The sequence below is a fragment of the Lates calcarifer genome, linkage group LG19 (assembly GCF_001640805.2).
Source record: "Lates calcarifer isolate ASB-BC8 linkage group LG19, TLL_Latcal_v3, whole genome shotgun sequence".
Classification (NCBI taxonomy): domain Eukaryota; kingdom Metazoa; phylum Chordata; class Actinopteri; family Centropomidae; genus Lates; species Lates calcarifer.
The window spans coordinates 8587264-8610582 of NC_066851.1; the positions used below are offsets into that span (position 1 = coordinate 8587264).

The 23319-nt window shown below is 40.8% G+C and overlaps 1 protein-coding gene and 2 long non-coding RNA genes across 3 annotated transcripts; 1 reads left to right on the plus strand and 2 right to left on the minus strand.

Annotated features, from left to right (window-relative positions):
* Positions 1-615: 615 nt before the first annotated feature.
* Positions 616-12719, minus strand: LOC108897987 (glutamate-rich protein 1). Its single transcript, XM_018697814.2, has 6 exons — positions 12397-12719; positions 11660-11801; positions 10816-10962; positions 5921-6310; positions 4621-4815; positions 616-3106 (listed from the first exon to the last, which is right to left on the minus strand). The coding sequence occupies exons 1-6, from the start codon at positions 12421-12423 to the stop codon at positions 3006-3008; spliced, it is 1002 nt and encodes a 333-aa protein (XP_018553330.1). The 5' UTR covers positions 12424-12719; the 3' UTR covers positions 616-3005.
* Positions 7544-10805, minus strand: LOC127143621 (uncharacterized). Its single transcript, XR_007815189.1, has 2 exons — positions 10185-10805; positions 7544-8420 (listed from the first exon to the last, which is right to left on the minus strand). It is a non-coding gene; the product is annotated as an uncharacterized LOC127143621 (long non-coding RNA).
* A 403-nt stretch (positions 12720-13122) lies between the features above and the next one.
* Positions 13123-22998, plus strand: LOC127143618 (uncharacterized). Its single transcript, XR_007815186.1, has 3 exons — positions 13123-13401; positions 22405-22459; positions 22933-22998. It is a non-coding gene; the product is annotated as an uncharacterized LOC127143618 (long non-coding RNA).
* The last annotated feature ends 321 nt before the right edge of the window (positions 22999-23319 follow it).

Consider the following 23319-nt stretch of genomic DNA (forward strand, 5'->3'; position numbering starts at 1 on the left):
CAGCCTGGTCAGCCCTTATAATGCCCTGTCTTTACATAACAGGCAGTCTGCAGGTGGTGTGTCTAAGGGGATTACAGGAGTTGGCACACAGGGACACAGCAGTCGGTCTAAACAGAAGGCAGCTTGAAAGTGCGGGAAAAGTGGAAGTGGAGTCATGTTGAAATAATTATCCTGTGTTATTGTTTTAGAAAATCCTGCTGTTGAAATTAACAGCTTCACTCAAACTGTAACTAAAAATAAATACAATATGCTTAATTATCATATGCAGACTTGGTCTGATGTATTACATAATGGGAACACAATGCATTGTATTAAATTAAATCTAGTATTTTCTATGTAATCTGACACACATTTGCAACACTTGTGATGAATATCAATATATAATTAATTATTATTAATTGATAATGTTATTATTTTGTACATAATTTAGGAGGAGATAACACTGTGAACACTGTCATTTTCAATATTTTGCATTTTGCTCAGAATATTTTCAGGTTTTTGATGCATATTTCCATCTTGTTGAAAGGGAATATGTCACCAAAACAAAGTGAAAATGATGAATGAGAACTTGTTGATTACTAGGTACAGGTAAGACACATTAGCATCAAGTGTAAATGATTTCTGACTTCAGCAGTCCCTTTAATATCCTTATACAGAAAACCCAAGTCATTTGAAGTCAGAACCACTAGAATCTCTGAATCTGCCACATGGGTTGATTTGGATGTTTTCCTGTTGATGCTGAGGATGGCTTCTCCTGCCATGTCAGCAAATTTCTTTAAGCTTTAATATCCTTCCTGGCCTCAGGGTCCTGAGCCCAGAGGGAGGCCTTTTAATGAGGTTGCCGTGCTGATAACGTCTCTCTCTCCCGTGGACGAGAGGAATTCTCTCCAGTGAGAGCAGCCAACAATGACCTTTTTCTCATCTCTGGTAATAGGACCCAATTCTGCCTCCAAACTCATGCATCCATGAATAATCGCAAACCCTGGCAATAATGCCACAAAGTCGACATGATACCAACTTGTGATGGCAAGTGGGGTTTGTTAAATGAAGCCATACAGCTTTTACTGGAGAAAAAAAATCACTAATGACTTCAGTGCTAGAAAACAAGCCAGGTAAAGCAAAAATATCTACAAGATAACAAGTCTTCATGCTAGCAGCGAGCACATGTTAACATGTGAGCATGTGAGCACGCTAACATGCTCACATGCTAACAATTTGCAGGTGCAATATTTACATCTGTTGATTAGTGGTAAACAAAAGCAGAGCATAAGTAGATGAAATATCATTAATTTAGCGGGAATTTGATTATAAACCAAAATATTAAAGATTTTTTACATTTTTGACCAGTGGTACTAGATGAAGTTAAGCTTGCAGTAACTCATATTTTGGCCATTTGAGAGCAAAGGGAACAAGCTGTGAATATAACAGTGACACAACTTAAAAAACAAAAAACAACGGTTTTAGTGAACTTGTTAGCAAACAACTGCTTATTTACACATTCCACTAGTTATGTTATGAAGCAACATTAGCATTCATTTGGAGTCCTCCTTCTGGCTATTTGGCAAATGTCAGTCCAATACTCACTCTAATTTTAGCTCTGTGTTTGGTCCCCTGTTGAGGGAAATCCCTGGCTCAATGGTCACTTAATGTAAACAGTTTAAAGCTGAGGGAAACTGCAGATGTTTGATAAGTCACCTTTCACACGTTCATTGTTTTCACATTGTAATTTTATACATTGCCGTAATTATTTCAAAATGATGGGTTGAAAAACAGATGGACAATGTACAACAGTGAGAACTAAACCTACAAATGCTGGATTTACATACTATGTTACATAAGCATGACAGGTAATGTGGTCTTTGCCCTTATTGTCTCCTCTGGCTAATGTCTGCAGAATGAGCCCATGAACTGTGATCAGACACAGCACCTGGCGCGTCAATCCATGAATGGAGGCCACAGATGGCTGCTCTCATGCTAATTGTTCACCAATATACTACTACACACACACATACACTCTGAGCTGTGTGTTACAGTGCATGGTATAGACTGCTGGTCTCTACGACTGCATCTGAGTTCTGGGAAGACAACGGCTCCTCTGAAGCTAGTGTGTGGCAGACTACTCCCACACAGGTCATCACAATGGCACTGTCCAGCCAAGATAATTCTCTGGCCTTTTCCTGAACCCACCCCCTGGCATTGAGCTCTGGGTAAATGTATTAGAATAGCCTGAGCTGTAGACAGGTATCATGATGCGGAAGGTTAAGCTACTGACTCCCTGGGTGGTCTGATTCCCAAGGTCCGACAACAACATGCTGTGTTGCTATGTTGAGCATACAGTTGGATAACACCAACGAGGGTTGTGGGAATAATGCAATGGGATTAGGTCTCGTTCTTTATCATTCAGCTCCATAATGAATATCTGCTGAGACACCATTAGTGTCATCAGTACCATCCCCCTGAAGACCCTCGATTAATCTAGTGCAGTTATGTGAGACAGCAAATTTGAGAAGGCACATGGAATAGCAACGTGGTCAGAAATTGATTTGTGGGGAGTGTACTGTAGATAATTGAGGAGCTATTAGGTTAACCGACCAGGTTTAAATGTCATAACATCTGCAAACAATACTCGAACTCTGGCCGAGCTGACATTTACTTCTCTGGCAATTAGGGGATTAGATGAGGAGGATGAGTGCAATGTTAACACCAATTAAATGTTTGATTTGTTTGAACTACATGAAAAACAACTCTAACGAACAGGGAGGTAAGTAACAGCTCAGCTGGTGGGTGGAAGGATTTCCGAAGGCCAGAATTAACTGGCCTTGTTTTCTACTTGAACAACATAAAGGCATGAATCAAAAGCAAAACATTTTAATAATAAAAAATATTTTATATAGCATAATGTTAAGTCCAACATTTTGCAATGCAGTATGTAAGAGGAAAATTTCATAATCTAGTGGTAGAAATACTCCTTCAGTAGCGTCTCTGTTTCAGTGAGACTGGCAGTCTCATGGGTGTGTTGCAGAAAGCCCTGTCTTCTTGTCTCCCTGCATGGGAAGAATGTCTGTGATCCAGTATTGGAACAGTGAAACGACGGCAGCGGTTCCCTCTAAAACACAGAGAGACAGAGAGAAACATTTCGATTACAGCTGAGACTGCTGACAACACCATACCACAGGAACAGTCAGTGTTTCCACCAAAGAGACTTATTTGCTGTTGTATTTCGAGCATAAGAAATCAAAACCCCCTGCCACTGAGCAAATCTAACTTCCTACCTCTCTGTGTGCAGACATTCAAACTAACACATTCATCTTCCACCCAAAACAGGATCCTTTTTTTTTTTCACTTATTCTTAAGTTTGAATTCAATTTAGTCTGTGCAGAGCATAAAATGGATGGAATAAAAGGGAGCAGTCGAGCCAGTGTCATTCATGAGAGGATCTCCAGGGTAGAGTAAAATATGCTCCTGCAGTCAACTGATTGCCACTGCAAGGGTAGATAGAGAGAGGAGAGCTTCACGTGAACTCACTTGAAGGACTTTCAAAGCTCTCCAAAAGCACAGGAATAAGCTCCTGCATGGCAGTGGATGTGGGTTAAATGCTGATTTAACAAGGTGGATGTTCACCAAAAATATAAAATAATTTGAAATTGTCCACTTGCAGCCATTCATAAATGTCTCAGATACATCAACTAATTCTCAACAAAGTACAAAGGCTTATTCACAAAGAATTCATCAAATTATATTTTTCTGCTCTGATATAATCTGCTGGCAGAGTTGCATTTAAAAACAGTGAACTGAAGCATGAGTCATACAATATGAGGTGGGGAGGGGGGTAGAAAAGCTTTCTGGCAGCTGTGGAGCAGGTGCATGGAAAGGATAGGCACAACCAGAGGCAGGCTCTATTGTGGGCGCCACTCGCGAGATAGCACACTGATTTTTACATGGTGTCGTCTTGGCGACGGGCAGGCAGAGACAAGCGTCACTGTTGTGGCCACCGACACGGTGGTGGCCTGAATCTCCTTGCTGGTCTGTCTCACTCTTGTTCTTGTACACAAACACTTTGCGCGCGTGACAGCAGCAAAGTCCCTGCTGATCCTATTATGCAGCCAGCTAGCCAAACACACAAATGCACAAACACAAACACACACACACACATGCACACTCACAGGCGAAAAAGTGTCTGGGGACGCAAGAGATGTTTTGGTTGTTGACAGAGGCAAGATGAACAAGTTGAAACATGTTAGTTAACTCATGGTGGAGGTCACCGGCGTGTGAGATGTAATATGGACAAGACCAGCTCTAGTATTGCAAATCAAGGGCAGGTATGTACAGGTAAAGGCTGATAAAGGCAAGTAAGGGCAGGTATACTCAGGTAAACAAATATCAACGTATGGTCGCGCAAAATGGGAGGCAAGCACGGACAGACAGAGGCAAGTATTAACCTGCAGAGACAGCTCAGTGAAGTGCCTGGGCCGGTATGGACAGGGATGAATGCTTGTAACGAATATGAAGCAGCATTGAGTACAAACTCATCAGCAGGTTCTCTTTCCATAACTAGCCTCTTGCTCTTCTTTGGAAAATGACAGTTAAATTTTTGATGAATTAACTGATCAGTGCACAGACCTGCAGACATAGGCGAGTTGTTATCGAGTTCCCTCAGTGCTTTTTCCAGTTTGTCTGTCGCTTTCTGTTGAACAAAAGCCTTGAGACTATGGAGCTGCTTCAGGACAGGGTTAGGCTGGCATCTGCTGGATATGTGGCTCAAAAGGTCATCCACTGTGCCAGACAGGAGGGGAAGCTTGTCTGCACGCAATGAGGCTGTAGGAGTGCAGAGGAAGAGAAGGCTGTTTGGTTAATTAAAAGCATTAAATTCACGATTTAGAACTTTATCTAATATTATAGGAGTGTGATCCAACTCAAGCTGACAAAACAAGAAATCTGCCTTCATACAGAGCAGTTGCTCAACATATAATTTGATATCTTTACTTATATAACTGCTGCATGTGCTTCTCTTAACTGTCTAGACACTGTATAAAACATCACTAGTATACTCTATTAAGACATTTACAAAACCAGACTGGGTGAATCACACATATGTGCAGTCACACTATTTATTATTAATCTCAGTCATTTACAAGGAAGCTCTTCCAGGTACTAAGGACCGAGCAGCTTTCTCTTGTTTTGCACACTGGTCAGGGCCTAATCTCAGGCATACCCTGCATCTTAATGAACCTGTTTCTCTTGGCCAGTTAAAAGCCTTGATTAAAAACTCAGTGACCGGAGAGAGCAATTGCTTTCCGCAAACTGGATTTTGTATCGTCAGTCTGCCACGAATAATCCCCGTATTAAACATAATTTATTTTGTAACTTTTACAACATTCAAAACACTGTAACTTTTGTAATGGTGGGCTATCTTGGTTTGGTTTTCCTTAAAATAAATCCTGAATGAGTCAATCAAAGCGGTTGTCGATGGACACCAGTCAGCACTCAGATTGAGATATGGTTCATGACTAAATGTCCAGGCACATCCAGTACATTTTAAAAGCACTGCAATTCTAGCTGTTATACTTTCATCAAATTACTGATATGTTTAACTACTTTCTGCTACATCATGTCTCAAAAAAGCACAGCTGTGCTGTTACAGAGGTGCAATAAATTCTGGTCACTGGTTTGATTAACATGCTTGCAGCTTTTCACAGCTTTTGATATGTTTGTAAACTACATCTATGAATAGCAACAGCTTCATGAATAATATCAAATCAAATCAAAACCAAATTTTTCATGGCAGGGCATTCATTTCCCAAATATTATCAGTAAATGAGGGATATTGCAGTGCTAGTTTTAGCAATGACTGGAAGATTTAGAACAGGGAGCAAAAGAATCTTTATCCAAAAAGGCAAAGCAGCTGCTGCTCAATACTTACAATCTGACATATAGATTTCCAGTGTTGTCCTGAGGAAGTCTGACACTTCGGCAGCTCTCCTCTCATTATCCTCCTCCTCCTCCTCCTCCCCATCTTTTTGGTACGTGAACTCCAGGGCAGCAGCTCTGGGCATCACACCCATTGAAAGCAGCCTCTCTTTGTGCCGTTTCTTCTTCAGCTTCCTCTTCTTGTTCCTGCTAATGCGCTCTCCTCCCTCATCCACGGCTGTCTGACTCTGACCTGTGCTGTGCTCACTCCCTGGACCTGAACCATCTTGCCCAGAGTCTTGTTGAAGAGTCAGTTTCCTTTTCCGTCTTCTCCTTTTCCTTTTGTGCTCTTCTTGCTCTTTATCTTGGTCTAGTTCTTCATTGCTCTCATGGACGCTCTCAACTGGGGGCAACAAGATTGTAAACTCTTTTATTAGTTACAAAACACTGTTAAACTTAATCCACTACAGTCTCCATATGCCCCTCTACTCTTGAAGGACCTGAATCAGAACTGAAAAAAATGGCAGATTCTTGTATTCATTTTGTTAAAGTTACAGATTTGGAAGGGACACCTGCAATCAAACCATTAGGGGGTTTCAGGAGTTCCAGGAATATCCAATTATGTAGCAGTAAAAGCTGAGAGACTGCAGGTTTCCTCCAGCCAATCACTGCACCGGCTGATTCCACTAATTAGATACTCTGTCTTCTTCGCTGATTGCATTCAAATCAGCTCGTGTGGTCTCTGATTGAAAAGATCCCTACTGAATCTTGGCTTTATGTGGAACAAACCTGAGACCGCAGGCATTTAATAAAAGTACAGTGCAATCAGTATACTGTATGTGTTATGTGGTGCCTCGACAGAATATCAGACAGAATCCTCTAATCTGTCTTTTTCATTTATAATGTAATCATCATGAACAATGAAATCTCCCATGCTCCCATTTCCTTTGTTTTGAATCCGACACTATGTGTGATGAAAGATGAAATAAAAAAGGAGCTGATTGCTCACGCACACACAAAATTACCACATTCCTCCTACCCTATGGAAATCATCATTAGGGCTTCTGCAGCTTTTGCAGTTTGATTTGTTTCACAGTTTACTCTTAGGTAAAAGTTTTATCACAGTGTTAAATCACTTTTATGTAATGTCTTAAACTTTAAACTTAAACAGGAATGACTACAGCTTAAATGTGAGCCCATGCAGAAAACAGGGCTCTTGTTGGCTGAGCAGCTCCCTCTCCACCTTGTCACACCGCCCCTCTCCTTAACAACCTCAAGAGGCATTGTGAGGTCAAAAAAACCAGCTCCCATCGAATTCTTAGTGACCCGTTCACAACAGCAAGCAACTGACTGGCTAGCAGCCAGAACATAGAGCAGCTGAGTCAGTGCCAGTGCACTGAACACAATAATGACCAAAAAGATTCAACAGGAGTCACACACCATTTCAGTCTAACAAGGACTGGAGTGATAACAAACTAAAGTTTTTTTGGCATCATGTCTATATGAGCATCAGTTTAGCAAAAGGTGAACATGAACCTGAACTTGCTGTCATTTTGTTCCTCACATGGTGCACAGTCTGGCTACCATCTGCGCAGCTCAGCTGAGTCATATCCCTTACAGAACATGTACACATGCGCAAAATTTATGAAGATCTTTTATTAATTCTGTCTGTTTTATGGTAGATTAAAAATGAAACACAGTATCTCATATCAATTTAGTTCTCAGCATAAAGAGCTTAAATAGCCACATCCCCAACACAGTATACACTCACTGAGCACTTTATAAGGAACGCATGTAGACCCGCTGAATCCATCAATCAGCCAATCATGTAGCAGCAGTGCAAAACATAAAATCATTCAGATACAGGTCAGAAGCTTCATGTAATATACGCATTAGACATCAGAATGGGAAATTAGCCAAAGCCTAGCCTGGTGAATCTAGATTTCTACTGAGGCCTGCAGATGTTAGGGTCAGAATCTGACAACAACATCATGATTCCATGCACTTGTGTCAACAGTTCAGGCTGGTGGTGGTCAGTCATGGTTTGAACACCTAAACTGGCAGGGGAAGACTGTTGACTGAAGAGTGTTGTTGCATCCCTTTGTGGCCACAATTCAGACATCTTGTAATGGCTACCTCCAGCATGATAATGCCCCATTTTGCAAAGCACAAGTCATCTCAAATAGATTTCATGAACATGGAAATTTGTTCAGTGTACTTAAATTGCCTCCCAAGTCACCATGACTAAATCCAATAGAAGACCTTTGGGATGTGGCTGAACATGAGATTGGTAGAGTGATTGTACAGCTGACAAATCTGCAGAAATTATGTGATGCAATCGTGTCAACATAGATCAATCCATTCCATTAAAAACTGAGACTGTTTTGAGAGCAAAGGGAGGCCATATCCAGTATTATTATGGTGTTCCTAATAATATATTGATTACATTTTCACTTTACAATTGTTTTGCTTCAGCTTAATGTCCATACTGAAGCTTTGGTTTTCTTCTTCTTCTGTGAAATACACACACACACACACACATATATGACATTCTTTCAACAACTCAACAAGGGAAATCTAATTTGTCCCACCAGTACTGCAAAAATTCCCCCAAATATGTTGCACTTTGCTTTGCTTTTAAATCAGCTCAACTGGGATTAAGTCTGGAGACTTACACTTAAGAGACTTAAACCCAGTTAAAGTCTCCTTCCAATATCTGAAGCCACCCCCAGTCTCTTTTTCTAAAGTTATGTGTCATTATCTCGCAGTAGGATCAACCCCTGACCATCCAGTCCATTCTTTATTACTACTATTAGTATCACTGCAGTGCAGTATTGTCCTAATAATGTATCAGAGGGTGTAGTAACAGTTTGTTGCTACATCCTTCAGTTTGTTCCAACGCTAACTTTGTACAGACAGAGGCTTCGTGAGTAAAAAGCTTACCTTTATGCCATTTAAGGCATTTAAGGCATAAAGGTAAGCAGTATACATGCAATTGTCCGGTCAGTCAATCATGTGGCAGCAGTGCAATGCACTTCACCAAAAAGAATAGGAGATCCTTTCTGCTGGAGACCATCCTCCCTTAGCATTGAGATGACCTAACAACCCTTTCAGGAAGGACAATAATGTGTAACATTTCATCATTCTACAGGCTTGAATCGAAGATATGAATTAAGTAATTTACTATCTATATTGAGTGCGGTATCAGTAGAGGGTGCAGTATCTTTGCTCCATCTGTGGCCATCGCTCCATAATTTAAATATTCATATAAATTGACAGTTTCAGCCTGTCACTGATAACAATGTTGTTCTACTTAGCACTCTCACATCCACGTTTATTGCTCCACTGTGTAAATATATATATTTTTGTCTTTCTCCACCCTGCATTTCTATTGCATTGAGCATGTCAATGGCACAAAAATTTCCTTCAGGATTAATATAATATCTTAACATCTTATCTTCTTATAAAATTGACATGAAGAGCATGAATCCATAGACCCAACCCTTCCTTGTGTCACTAGTTCAGGCCTGTAGCAGTGTAACAATGTGGGGAATATTTTCTTAACACACTTTGGGCCCATTAATATCAGTCGGTCATCTTTGCAATGCCACTGTCTTTCTGAGTATTGTTGTTGACCATGTGTAATTAAAGATGCTTTGTTAGCAGAGGAAGGCGCTACCTGGCTATTAGTATGGTGTTCTTAATAATGTGATCTGAGAGTGTATCTGAAGGAACTGGGAAAAATAATAAAAACAGGAAGTGAGTGTCAACTTTTGGTGTGATAGCTTAAGAGACAGTAGTGTGTCCAGAAAATGTATCTGCCTGTCAAACAAATCATCGCAACTGCAATCTACTGCAGGTACAATAACACTAGCTGAGGCCCACCACATAAATATGAAAGAAGCTTTAGATTAGTTATATATTCATATCTTACTAGCCATGTAACAATGCACTGGAACAATGTAAACACAGTGTGGAGATACATCTGGTAAATCAAGACTACCATAGAGACTGTCTTAATCACTCTAAAAACATTAATCTTAACTATTACCACATCAGTTTGTTACTGCTGTACCATTTCTATAATATCATATTGATGACTTTATTATCAAGAAACCTTTTTAAGCCCAACTCAATCTGACCTTAAACAGGACTCTTAATTGCAATTTCCATCAAGGCTCACTGCCCACTAAATCAAAAATATGTTCAATTAAGGACTGTTAGGTTGCTGAGTGCAATTAATCAAATTTAACCTCATGATTTATTCTAGTGGGTACCTTTTGGATGCTGCACTGTCTGAGCCAACAAATCTCTTTTATTTCACTGAGGTAAAGCAGAAGCCTGTCAGGTGGATGGAGGTCTGCATTAAGGAAAATGATAAGTACAGAGACATGTGTAATGAGCCAGGGCTTTTATTACAGCCTGATCATTTCAATAGTTGATGAAAATAAACAGTCTTTAAATGATGCATATCAGCTGCCAAGCATGTGACTTATCCTTCTATCAAACTGCCAGCCAACTCTACTCATCACAGGTCAAGAACATTTCACCTTGGCATAAAACATCAGCTCAAAATTCAGCCTCAAAGATGGCATCAACAAGGGCTAAGGTCTCCAAGCTAGGATATACACTCCTACTCTGACAAACAACACAGTTAATAGAGTGGTCAAAGTGTAAAAATAATCACCCAGGCTCAAACACCATCTGCGCTACATTCAAGTACTCCTCAGTTCATGAACACAATTGATTATCACTGTCTATTTCCCTTAACTGGAGAGGCAGAGACAATCAGAAAGAGTAACTTTAACACTACAGAGAGCCACCCTGGAGAAACCCCATGCCGTAAATCTCTCCTCACTTTATTGTGCAATTCGAAAGTTCATAAATACAAGATTATGGTCAACTTACCAGCTGGGTCTTCAGGACTATTTATGCTTTCTAATTGGGGCAGTGTGATGGATTTCTTTGAATGAGTCTTATAGTCTGCAGGAGGAGGTAGAACTGTGTACATCCGCCTGTGGGGATTAGCTGCACTTTGTGTCTGCCCTGCATCTCCTGAGAGAGACGTGGTAAATAAAGAAAAGGTAGTAAAACCCAATGTTAGGAGCAGGACAGTGGCAGCAATTCTGTATGTACGGTGTACTGTGGGGATGTAACGATATCAAAATCTCACGATACGATGACAAGGCCAGACACGATTTTATTGCAATATTTAAAAATAAAGACCAAATGAAAACTTACATTATTTTCAAAATGAAAAAAAAAACAGTTGGTTGGAAAATTAAGTACAAGAAATAGTCAGTCGTATTACCCATATTGTTATTGTTTTTTGTTTATCAGACACCTCTTCCCCTCTGACGTGTGGAAGACACGTCTGACCTAAAAGACGCTGGAGCATCTATAATTTCAGATACTTCGTCTCTCTCTCTCTCTTCCCTGCGTTGTTTTGCCTTGTCTCTAACATCAGCGTCAGTCAGCTTCGCTGGAGATTTGAAGAGAGAGCGGGCGGAACGCAAAGGATGATGGGGACGCATGGGATGATGGTCTCTATAAGTCTTATTTCGCTTCGCTCTACTCCACAGCGGCTGTAGCAAAACTACAGTTTCGCCCAGAAAACCTCCACGACGGTATCGGGACAGTTTTTTAAATCGCAATATCGTGAAATTGATGACATCGTTACATCCCCAGTGTGCTGGTATGTTAATATGGGTTTTTTCTTTAACTTTTGTAAGTAGCAAGTTTCTGAGCTTACCAGCAGCAGTGTCGTTTTGAGAAACTTTTCTTTTCACAAAGGTTTTCTTGGCTAGAGCGTCTACGATACATGGTGGGCTGGGTTCCTTCCTCCAATTTGGGAGCTGCGGGGTAAAGCCTCTGGAGTACTTTTGACTGAAATACTAAATGACACAGAAACAGATATAATACTACCTGTTAATCAGACGCATTTGCACAGCATGTTATGAACCCCACATGTGTAGAACACAGGATGAAATCAAAGAAGCAATTTGACTAACAGACGAAAGAGGTGCAGCATAATGGATTGTATACATGTCGTTGGAATTATATTATTATGGGAACAGTGAAAGCACTACACTATACCCCAACGACTGGCGAAATGCCCAACCACTCATTTAAATTTGAGTAGTTTGTCAGTACAACTCAGTGCATATTAAAGCTTTCAGGAGTCACCACCAGGTTTTACAGGATCTTAGTGGGAGAGAGATAACCCTTTAAATAAGGTCAGCATAACTTGTTTTTGACTCATTACAATTAGTTTTTATTGAACAAAGGTAACGGAGCACGGTGTGGAAAAAACCACGAGGTAGCCATTGTTTGACAGCGGTACACGTGCATTTGTTTACAACATGGCTTGTAATCTGCTCAACGCGAGACTTTAGCCGGATAGCTACATTAGCTAGCTAGCAACAATCAACACAACCTGAGTTTTTATATGTAATTTTTAATGTTGTAGGCGAAAATCTTTATGCTCACCTTCTTTCCTATGTGCCATATCGACATACCAAGCTGACTGGAAGTGAAGAAGGTGCAAAAATGAATGTTGCAGATGGTTAGGCAGCTGTAGATAATATGCTAGCAAGCTAGCCAGCGTGCTAGCTTTTAAAATCAGCTCGCGTCATACGAAAAGCAGTCGACAGCACAGGTAGAGGTGAATTTGTAAGGGCTCCCTGTGTTAAAAATATCTAGAGCTGCTTAAAGGCAATTTAACTACACGAACTAAAGTGCAGTACTGTTTGGACTCCTCTAGCTACACTCTTGCTACTATACTCTCTCAGTGTGGTGGAACTGACAGCTGGGGGCGGGGGGACTCGAGGGGACTCGAGACTCGGTCCAGCTGCGCCAATATCCATTTAAAACAATGGCAATTTAATGTTAACTTCATTATCATAAAAGATGTGTGACCTATGTATCAAGATTTAATGTATTGGCTGCATCAGTCGACTCAATTCTTCAAATCGGCATATGAAGCAGCATTATTTAAACTGATATCTACAATATAACATGTAATTTTGACACTGCCTGGCCACGGTGCATTATGGTGAAAAGGACTGAGGGAACAATAACTTAAGGTTTTCTGATGAACGACGAATTAAAATGTGACTCCTGGTTATTCGAAAATGACTTTTAGTCAGTTTAGTAGACGTGTCTTCCTGCCAAAACAATCAAAACCAAATTGTGTTTTAATGACAATTTCATTTGCCAACTTTCTCTCATGTAGTGTGATGAGTGTAATGCATCAGCCTAGAGCTCCCCGTGTGTTTGGATCCTGCAATAACAGCGGTTTGGGGCGTGCGCACACCAAGCCAGCTGTAGGACCGGGTGGAAGCGAGATGAGAATACTAAACAGGCACCTCATGGCTCAGCATCAGCACCGGGCTGAGTTAGGATTTGCGCACCCTCCAAACTTGGCTTGGGACCTCAGCATGTGAACGGGCTTTGCAGGAGGAGGATCCACCTAGAATGTCAGCTCTGAAGAAGGTAAATCCCCCTTTCTCTTTTATTAAATTTTGAGTACATATTTAACTCCTAAAATATATCATGAGCAGGATTCAAAGATTGTATTTTATTATTTTACAGCATATTAGAAGATGTATGCAGTGGTGAAAAAATGGGTGTGCATTTAAGCTGTTTGGTTGCAGAATTTTCTTAGTTGTACAGGGTAATCAGACTTTTAGACTATTTGCTTTTTCAAAATGGTAGAATTGTAAAACCTTGTCATAATTATTTAAACTATGCTAAGAACCAAAATGCACATTTGTCTAATTATTGTCAGTTATTACAATAGACAAATATAGTATGTTTTTTGTATCACTTTTGTATACACATGAATTTTGTTCACCACTCCTCTGCTGTGCCTCTTGGATGGCATGCCTGCACTTACATTTATCCCTGAGGAGGAGGCTTGGATGAGGAGCATTTCAGGCAGAAAAAAGCCCTCTTAGCACAAGGTTAACTTCTCAAAAGGATGTTATGTCAGGTTTGAGCTCCCCCAGACTCCCTCTGTTGTGCACTGTCACGTAATACTGTATGTACCGTGCCGACTGTGGGTGGATGAGCTTCACTGACTGTGTCTGACAGAGCCAAAGCCCAGTGCTGGCAATCTTGAATGAGAGTGGAGCTCCTTACAGCTTAACAAAAGAAGGCATTGGATGAGTTGTAGGTTTTGTAAGAAATCAAGAAAACTCCACAGACCTGTGTAAACATGTTACATAATACGTTGCAGCGGACAAGGCATTGGAACAGCATATGCACAATTCTCACAAGCCCCCTGATTAATCAAGTAGTGAGACTTGTGCTGGTGTGAATGGGTGATTATTGCTGGTGAAGGGATCGAGCCTCCTCTATTGTTGCAAGATTAGAGACGGTTAACCGCTTGTTTGTGCAAAAGAAGCTTGTCATCACTGTCAGTTGTACACTGACACATTGTGTTGTTTAAGATTCAATGCAGTTGCAAGTATTGATGTCTCAGCTCCAATAGAATCCCATGATTGAGCAATACAAAAAGAAGGGAAGTTGTATAGAACGCCTGCTTCAGCACTGCTGCCGAATCCACAGCAAATACACAGTACTCAGCAACGCACTGTGAGTGACAAAGTGCTGGCTGCCAGCACTCACATCGTCAGACATCATAATCACAGAGGTGCTAAAAATAGGGGACCATATTCATTGCAATGCTTTAGAAGCTCAATGGAGTTATTGCTGTTTCACCCTCGTGGCTAGAAGTTTTACCAAGATACTCCTGTATTCATACCCTGCTCAATAATACAAAAAGTCCTTATTTTTAGACAACAGTGGTCAGCCTGCCTTTCTTCAGTGACATGCAGCTGCTTGGAAGAGACTTTGGCGTGTCATGTTATGGAGTTGAAATAGTGCGCATTGAACAGTCCATACATGGAAACTGTGTTTTCTGCCATAGTAACAGGCACATTTTATTTCAGGTACTAGTAAAGGGTCCTGTGTTCATTCATTATGCAGGTGGCTAGAAATGCTATAGAGCAGTGGTAGTGATGGCAAGTAGTCAGGAGGAAATGTAACTACTTTAAATCAATGAGAAAAGATTTGACAGTATCTTTGTGTGTGTGAATCTGTGTGCATACTTCACTTGGGTGTGTCTGTGCAATAAGTATGCATATGTGACTTGTTTATACCTAATAGAGAGAGAACCTGTGGGTGGACAGGTGGCGGGTGGCAGGTGAGAAATGCATGTCACCTCTGTGAGTCCTTATGTGACTGAAAAAAATAAATTACTTGTCACTTACCAGCTTTAGGGGGCCCCACCTTTCACCTCACTCACATCACCACCTCTGCTTTAAATCAGCCAGACTTTCAATGAAAGCCTGATGATTCATACAAAATGGAGAAAGGCAATTTCTTTAAATAAAAAGACGAGAGCCCTGATTAAAAGCTGCCACGTGCTCACAAAGAGTAAAGGACAAAAAAACTGATTGGAAACTGACACTATTTCCCCTCTGAAGTACTTTGGAAATGAAGGTAGCTTGTTTCAGGATATTTCCAACACTGCTGTTAAATTGCTTGCCTTCACAAGCAAATACACACATGTGTGCCCGAGCAAACAGAGTCACCAATGGGAAGCTTGTGTGGACTTTACCTACTTGGCAGTGACATGATAAGGCTCTCATAATCTGTTTGAAGATGCACAGCGAACTTGAAATGCTACATTTATGCGTGTGGTGATGTCATTTTGGTCTACAGGGAGGAGAGGAGCAGCGGTGAATGTAGACTAGTCGAACTAAAAGTAAATGTTGAAACATTTAGCAGGCTCTTTTCATATTCATCCACTCACCGTGACAGATGTGTTTCTGTTTTCTGCCATTCTTCTCCTCCTTCTTCACCTTAATACTTCCTCCTACCTTAGTCATGCACTCTCATTCACCTTCTCTCTTTCTTTCTCCCTCTTCCTCTGTTTATATGTTGCTCTTTCTATGTCTCTATTCAATCCTGGATGAATGCCCCCCCTACCTCTGTTATAGTTTGGTTTGGATAGAAGAATGTAGAGAGAATGGAGGGGATGGGACAGAGCTTTATGAATCTAATAATGCACAAGAGCCAAGTTTGTGTATATATACAATATGTGAGTCTTTGTGTCTCTGTGTGTGGGTCTGTGTATACCTGTGCACCACTCAGTAAATCACCTTTGTGCTGCAGTGAGCACAGATCTCCCAGGCAGGTGGGTGTCATTGCACTCTCCCAGTGTTACTGTCCGTGCAATAGCTGCCATATAGCCCTAAGTCAGATGTGACTCATTACAAGGTCCATTAGCAAGCTGGTATACTATCTGTAACCTTTCCTCTCCATTCTAATTACAAGGTCATAAATACAGACAGTTTGTAATGTCATCATTTATGATGATTTTACCAGGCTGCCTGTGACAGCCAGACTCGTTCATTTTCATCATACCAGCAGAGACAACTGCCTGTGTTTCCTGTCAGCTGTATGCCTTTGAAACTCTTTGACCGAAGACAAAGGTAAATCATCTCATTGTTTAAATGGAATTATGAATTTGTCCCCTGAGGCCCACTGTGTTAACACTGTCAAAATGTGAAATTTGATACTAATGCAAGTGCAAAGCCCCGTACAGTTGCAAATGTACTTGAGGTCTCCCTTGTAGAGCATAAGTCCTAATACCATTACTGCTGGCAAAAGGCCCAGGTCTTTTACAACCCGTGTCTTGACCAGACCCTTTAAACCAAGCAATGAACTTGAATATATTGGCTTAATAGAATAGCCCACTTTAATGAAGGACCATCAAGGCAGCAGATTTTTTGACTGGGTCAGGTGTAAGAGATTTGATTAAGCATCAGAGAACTTACTTAACACTCTAATCGTCCTAATATGGGCAAGCTGTTTAACACAATTTCTACCAGTTTTACCCAGATGCTACTTTTCGACAACTAAATACTCAGCACTTTCTGGTTTTGCAGTGAAGAGTCAGAAATCAGTGGCCTCGCATGCAGTGTGCTGCTGATGCCACGATTACAGTGCACATAGGTGGGTTTCACCTTTGGAGAGCAAGTCTGCGGGAGCTCAGCGGTGAAATTATAAATTAAGCGTGAGAAAACTGCCTTCATCCCTGCTGTGGGAAGGACATTCTTGATATTGATAATGAAATTTGGAGTGAGGGTGCAGTGAAAGCAAATACCTCGCTCAACTAAACCCTGTACACCGAGGATGGAGAGACCTGACAAATTTGAGGATGATTAAGATAAGCACAAGTCAAGCAATAATTTCTTTTTTCAATATTGAAATATGATGGTTCCCTACCACAAGTTCAATATGAAGGATTAAGAGAGCAAAGCTACTTCCTCATTACTTTATTATTTTATTAACACTTGCACATGTTACTGACACTGTGTCAGAGAGATGTTAATTCAACTTTATGGTCATTCTGAGGCCTTAGTTTGTGTTGTTGTTCACTTTAGCTGCATTATACTGAAAGATGTTTCTAATATTTTGTCTGTTTGTGTGTTTTATCTATTATGGCTATTGCTCTGGTGAGTGGTTCCAGTGCAGACCTTATCTTCTGCTTTATCTGCACACCACTGCATTTGATAGCCTGAGTGGGTAGAATGGTGCAGACAGCGCTCTAGGCAGACAGGAAGAGCTTTGAAATGCACTGGACTGACTCCACTTCCCGTCTGTCCTCTCAGATCTCCATTAGCTCACCAAGAGTTGCACTCGAGCCCTCAGCAGCAGGCGCCAAGATATCTTATTATACACTGGCACTTGTGATAATTGCCTGTACTCCCCAGTAATAGTGTGTGGAGATAGGTAGCAAGTCTGAATGTCTGTGTATGTTTTATGGTGTGTGGACAGGTGTTTTCTTTGCGAGCATCCTGAAACACCACTGTGACGAGAGCAGTCTTTGTCGTGGTCAAACTAGGCTGTGTTGTCCTGAGTCTCAGATCATGTGCAGAGCCATTAAATGGATGGTGTAATGGAGCCTGACTTGTTTGGAGGCATTTACGCCAGTCTTGTGCAAATGGGGTGACAGGGTTCCTGCACACAGTGGTCATCACTGGGTAGAAATATAGCTTAAATAACAGCCGAGATTCATTTACTTGTACTTTTTGATGTTGTAACTTTACTTTTATGAGCATGCAGCTTGTGCACAGGTTCAGTGATGGAGGCTATTTCTGATCCTTGCTCTCTGCTCTCATGAGGCAGGCTCCATCAAACAGCAGGCAAAACAATCTCACAGACAAATGGACTTTCAGGGGGGAAAGTAATCAGTACTTTTATGTCCTGGGTCGTTTTCACAAAGCTGATATCAGAGAGAAAAGTTTCCTCATCGACTCAAATGGTGTGGGACCTTAGTTGGCCTGTTTGATTGTTCATCCCAGTCATGAGAGCATGCATTTGGCTGTTTCCACGACTTCCTCTGCAGTCTTTGTGCTCGTCCGTCTTGAGTGCTCTTAATGCCATGTCTCTGTGAAAAGAACCACGTGGCTCAATACCTGCTTTGTCCAAGATGTGTAACTATATTTAAACTGACAATGAAAAAGTTGGAAAAAACATCCATAAGCCTTGTTTTTCTGATCATTCTGAAAAAAAAAAAACACAAAAATGAATAACTTAAATGGATGCACCAGTGAATTTTCATGTGCTACTCCCTTTAGAAGTACAGCTATTTTATTTTTATTTGATGAGCCACTCAAAAGGTAGCTAAAGTTGATGTAATGGTGGATATATGAATGGTTTATATCAAATCTTGGTCTCACAACATCTCCAAACAAATATGTATCAAATTCAGAAAATTAAAAGTAAATAACTCCTCAATCACCACTTGCCTATCTTAATAGCCTGCTCTATGACCAAAATACACTTACACACTGTACTATTATCTTGTGCTCTTTGGGACCATATGCCATGAGAAATGTCGATGCAACAGGGCGATAATACGGAGAGTTGAGAATTACTGGTAACATCTACCAGGGAGTTTAATGATATCTCCACAGAATCCTTTTTCTTAAAGCCCCCGGCAACAAGAGAATGGCAACCAGTCCAATTGGAGGAGCATGATGGTAAACTGCTACAACGTTGCCAAATGGAGCCTTTTATTAACTCAGTGACTCAATACAGTTTGAAGACTCATTCACAAGATTAGACCTCTAGTCCTAAGGGCATTATTTTGGATTATCATTGAGGATCTGTTTCTTTCTTTTGATGCATCTCCATTGACTGCAACAAAAACTGCAAAACTGTCAAATTAAACTGCTGATTTTTAATGGGTTATAATCAATTAGCTTTTGACATAATCAAGGTTATTTACTTAATGTATGGTTAGTCTTGGCACAAAATCAGCTTAGCCATAAAATGGGATTTGAATGAAGCTAGCAATTCAAATCTGTGTATATAATGTGAGAAAACAAATCTGTGTAAATACCCAAAATATCAAGCCACATTTCCACTTGCACCAGTAATATGTGACCATAGGATTGTCCTTGTGTGTCATGTAAATCTGTCTTGTTAAAACATGGTGACATAAATCCTCTCTTCCCACCATAAGCTTAAAAAGACAAACAAACTGATGCCTAACGCATTTTCAAATGTGAAATTAGACGCCTTGCATTCAGACTCCAATCCTTTTAAAGCGTAAATGAGAGGCAAGTGACAGCTCTGTGTGTCTGAAACAGTGAAGAGTGTCCCTAACAGTTCATTTCTCCACACTCCTCCAGTACACAAGGCTCTGCCAGCCAGTAGGCTATCCAGCATCAATTATAACTCTACATCATGCAGCTGTTAGAGTCATTACAAACCAATCATTGTATCTCTCATCTCTGCAGAGCCTTCTCATATTTGTATCTACCACTCAACTTTCTCATCCACTTGTTTTCAGAGTAGCATTTTGTTGCAGATCCTGGATAACAGGGTGTGCATACAGACAATACTTTAATGAAAACTGTTAAATGATGAGATGCAGGGATGTGCTTTAGTCCAACAAATTGTTCTCATGTGAGGTCACAACAATAACAAATGTAAATTCTTTGTTTTGTTGTCATCAGAGCCTATCTGTCAGCAAAGCTTTCAAAGTAAATAGCCACACATTTCAAAAAGAGATCTATAAAATAATTATTATTTATCCTCTGAAAAAAAAACTTTTAAATAGAATGGTTTATTTGAATAAATTCTATGAAACACAACATAAACAATGAAAGCACTTAGTCTTTTTCTTCACAGTTGCAATTTAGACATACAGTACTTGTGATGACCTGTTATTAGTAGAAGAAGAATAATTTTCTCAATCTATAAAAGACATACTTAAGCTCATATGAAAAATTTAAACTCAGTAAATTTGGAGATACATGGTTTTCACTGGACAGCAACACGTACCTTAACCAAAGTACAGGCTCATTCTGTGCCATCAAGTTGTACCCACACTATATCATCCACATCCTGGATTATCACTGCTGAAGCAATGGGTCGGCTCAACAGCATTATCCAGTGCTCAGGTATCTACCAATATGCCTATGCATGTGTGCTTTGGTTAAAATGTTGTAAATACTAACACAGTTGTGTCCAAGTGAATGAACACAATGTCCAATTTATAGGCTTTGATAGCAATGGCTTTGGGTCCTCATACTCAACAACAAAGGATACTGTTACCGCCCTGAGTTGACTGAATGTTGGGGCCACATCACCTACTATATCTACTGTACATAAACTACTATGGGCTGTAATATTCAGTAGTCTAATGTCTCAGTAATTTCCCTCCCATATTAGTCGTAGCTGCCTTGCTTTAGGCATCTGACTTTATGTCAAAACATCCCCCTCTTTTCCCCATCTTTCTGACAGGAGTACTGTTGATATTCTTTAATTGTTTCAGGTCCCCTAATACCACTACTGACACTGCAAAACTTGCTGTCTTTTCACCTAATAATTTCTGTAAAGCTCTATGGTGTGAAAGTCTGTTTTTCTTTTTTTTACTCTGTTACTAATTTTTTTGTGAATGAAATTCACACATTGTACAGAAGAGGCTGCCTTATATGGCAATTTTAGGGGCAATGATTATGCTAATAGTAGGTTGAGCATGAATTGAGTTGGACAGAATTCTATGGACAAATTTAATTGCACAAACTAGAATGAAAGTGTTTATGTTATGATGGGATTATCTCTCCTCTTGATGTGCTCCTGGTAAAGTAGAAAATGAGGCTGGATGACAGAAGTCAGTGTGCTTGAGGCCTTCCTCCTGTATGAATGATGTAGTGCATTGATAGCTCATTGAATGTCCCCAGGAACAAGACATTTCTATTTTTTATATTTGGTCTTCTCTCCCTTTTCAAGAGGTACCTTTATATGTGCTCCTCTCTTTAATTAAAAGGGACACTTATCTGATCAGTCTTGTTCAGTTCCAGAGAGGAGTAAAATAACTCGGAGTGACAGAGGAGCCTGAGATAACCAGCAAGTGCAAATGTAAAGGAATTTTAACACCAGAGAGAGAGACAAAGAGGTCTGTCTATATTACGGAAGTCATTTTGGACAACAAAGAGCCTGTCAGTCAGATGTAAGGACAAAGAGACACCTGCTGAGCCACCTCCGCATCTCTGTCTTTGTTTTGGTTCCCTGGGCTTCTTTTGAGTGGAAATCCTGCATATTTGTACCTTTTCGAACACCAGTAATTGTATTCAGTGTCACAGTAAAGCTTAACAACACTCTTATCTTGGAAGGAATTTAAAACAGGGTTGTTTTGATTCTGCACAAAAATGGTTCTGCAGTGTTTCCCAAGAACAAGGCACAATCTGCTCACTTACAGAAGGCAGGTGATGATAGGAAAATATCAGCAGCCAGGATGTATAACTTTGGATGGATTAAATTTTTAGAGAATGCCTCAAAGAATAGATTGTAAGCATACATTATTGATCGGTATCATCATCTCAGGCTTGTGAGTAGTGCAATTATTGGCTGTTGTATTTGCTGCTACAACTTCCTGGCATAGTGAAGCTGCTGATGGAGCAGAGAAAGCTTCTAAAATCAGCCTCCGCTGACGAGACCGCACCAGATTGACCGATCACACTGCCAACCCCCCCCCCCCCAGCCCCACAGTCAAGCAATATTTTATTTCTTTGCTACTCTGTCCCAATGGATTGTTAGAGTATCATATTTTCCTTCACACACCATTTAACCCACCTTTCTTCTATTTGAAGATCAAACCAGAGATAAACTGAACCTTCCACACACACATATTCACGCCGGGAACATCATTTAGTGCTCCGCCGCTCAGATCACGGTGCAGAAGAAAGGTCTCAGATAAATATGGGCGCAACTTCTTTTGATGCAAATGGTGTGAGAAATAGGTGTCTGTTGCTACTCTGTAATTGTGGGTCACAGCATGGCTCAGTGCATTCTCCACCTTGTTTATCTGCTTTGAGCTGCTGTGATATTAACGTCTTTTCCCTCTCCTGCTCCCTCTCTCTCTCTCTTCCACCATCCCCACCCCCCAACCCTTTTGTTGTTTCTTGGAAGGTGTTGCCAGGCATACTGCAGAAGCATTGCTGTATCTTACCAGACAGGAACACAGGTAAGGACCAAACAGATGCCCCCACACCCCTACTCCACTAAACACACCAGTCACACACAGCGCTGAGACACAAGGAGACAGCCAGTCAGTGGGAATAATGAGTGGGTGGTGATGCTGGGGAATGGGTGCTCAGTGGGTGGATCATATTTGTCTGTCTACCTGTTTTTGTGTGCGCTCCGTACATCATACCTCGTCTGCTGGCTATATGCATTCCTACTGACTGTTTTACACCTTCCTACCTACTATTTGGCCATAGACACTTTGACATTGTGATTCTTACAATATAGTTGTTATTCTTAGTTGCTGCCACACAATGTTATCTCTAGCAAAACGTAACACGTTTCAAAGAGCCTAGAATCATATGGGGTTCTCTGTGTGGCCTAAATTTTCTCTACTTACCAGTATATGTCAGAGGGAGGGGGGCAGTTGTTGCGAACTTGTGATGATGACAGGGCTTCTTCACATCATTGCAGGTGTGAAGAGGTTGCTGATGAAATTGAAGAGCAGGGAGATATACTCAGGTACCTGGCTGCAGTCCTCACAATAATGACTTCTTCTACCTCTCTGTGCGTTTTACTCTTGGCGACTCAACCTCTCTAACCTCTCGACTGCAATGAGACTGCATGCACATGGGCTCCCACACCATCCATCCCACTAACAAAACCTTCACTAATGCTCTGTCCGACGCGTATTGGCTACGCTGCGGCTCCGCTCATTTGTCAGACTCATGGCCATTTTGTCACCTTAGAGAAATCCACCCTCTACGGTGAACTTAGTCCTTTGTTATGCACTTTGTTCTACAAACAGTGCAAGACTGATGTCTTACCTTAGAAAGTTGTGTTTCTCAGACACATGCCGAG

What these genes read in the sequence shown, in the direction of transcription:
- LOC108897987 (XM_018697814.2), bottom strand. Translation starts at nt 12,423, where the DNA reads ATGTCGATATGGCACATAGGAAAGAAG. An exon ending in TAGTCCTGAAGACCCAGCTG is followed by an intron (nt 6,311 to 10,815) that starts GTAAGTTGACCA and finishes TGTTGCCCCCAG; the next exon opens with TTGAGAGCGTCCATGAGAGC. An exon ending in CAACTCGCCTATGTCTGCAG is followed by an intron (nt 3,107 to 4,620) that starts GTCTGTGCACTG and finishes TCTGTGTTTTAG; the next exon opens with AGGGAACCGCTGCCGTCGTT.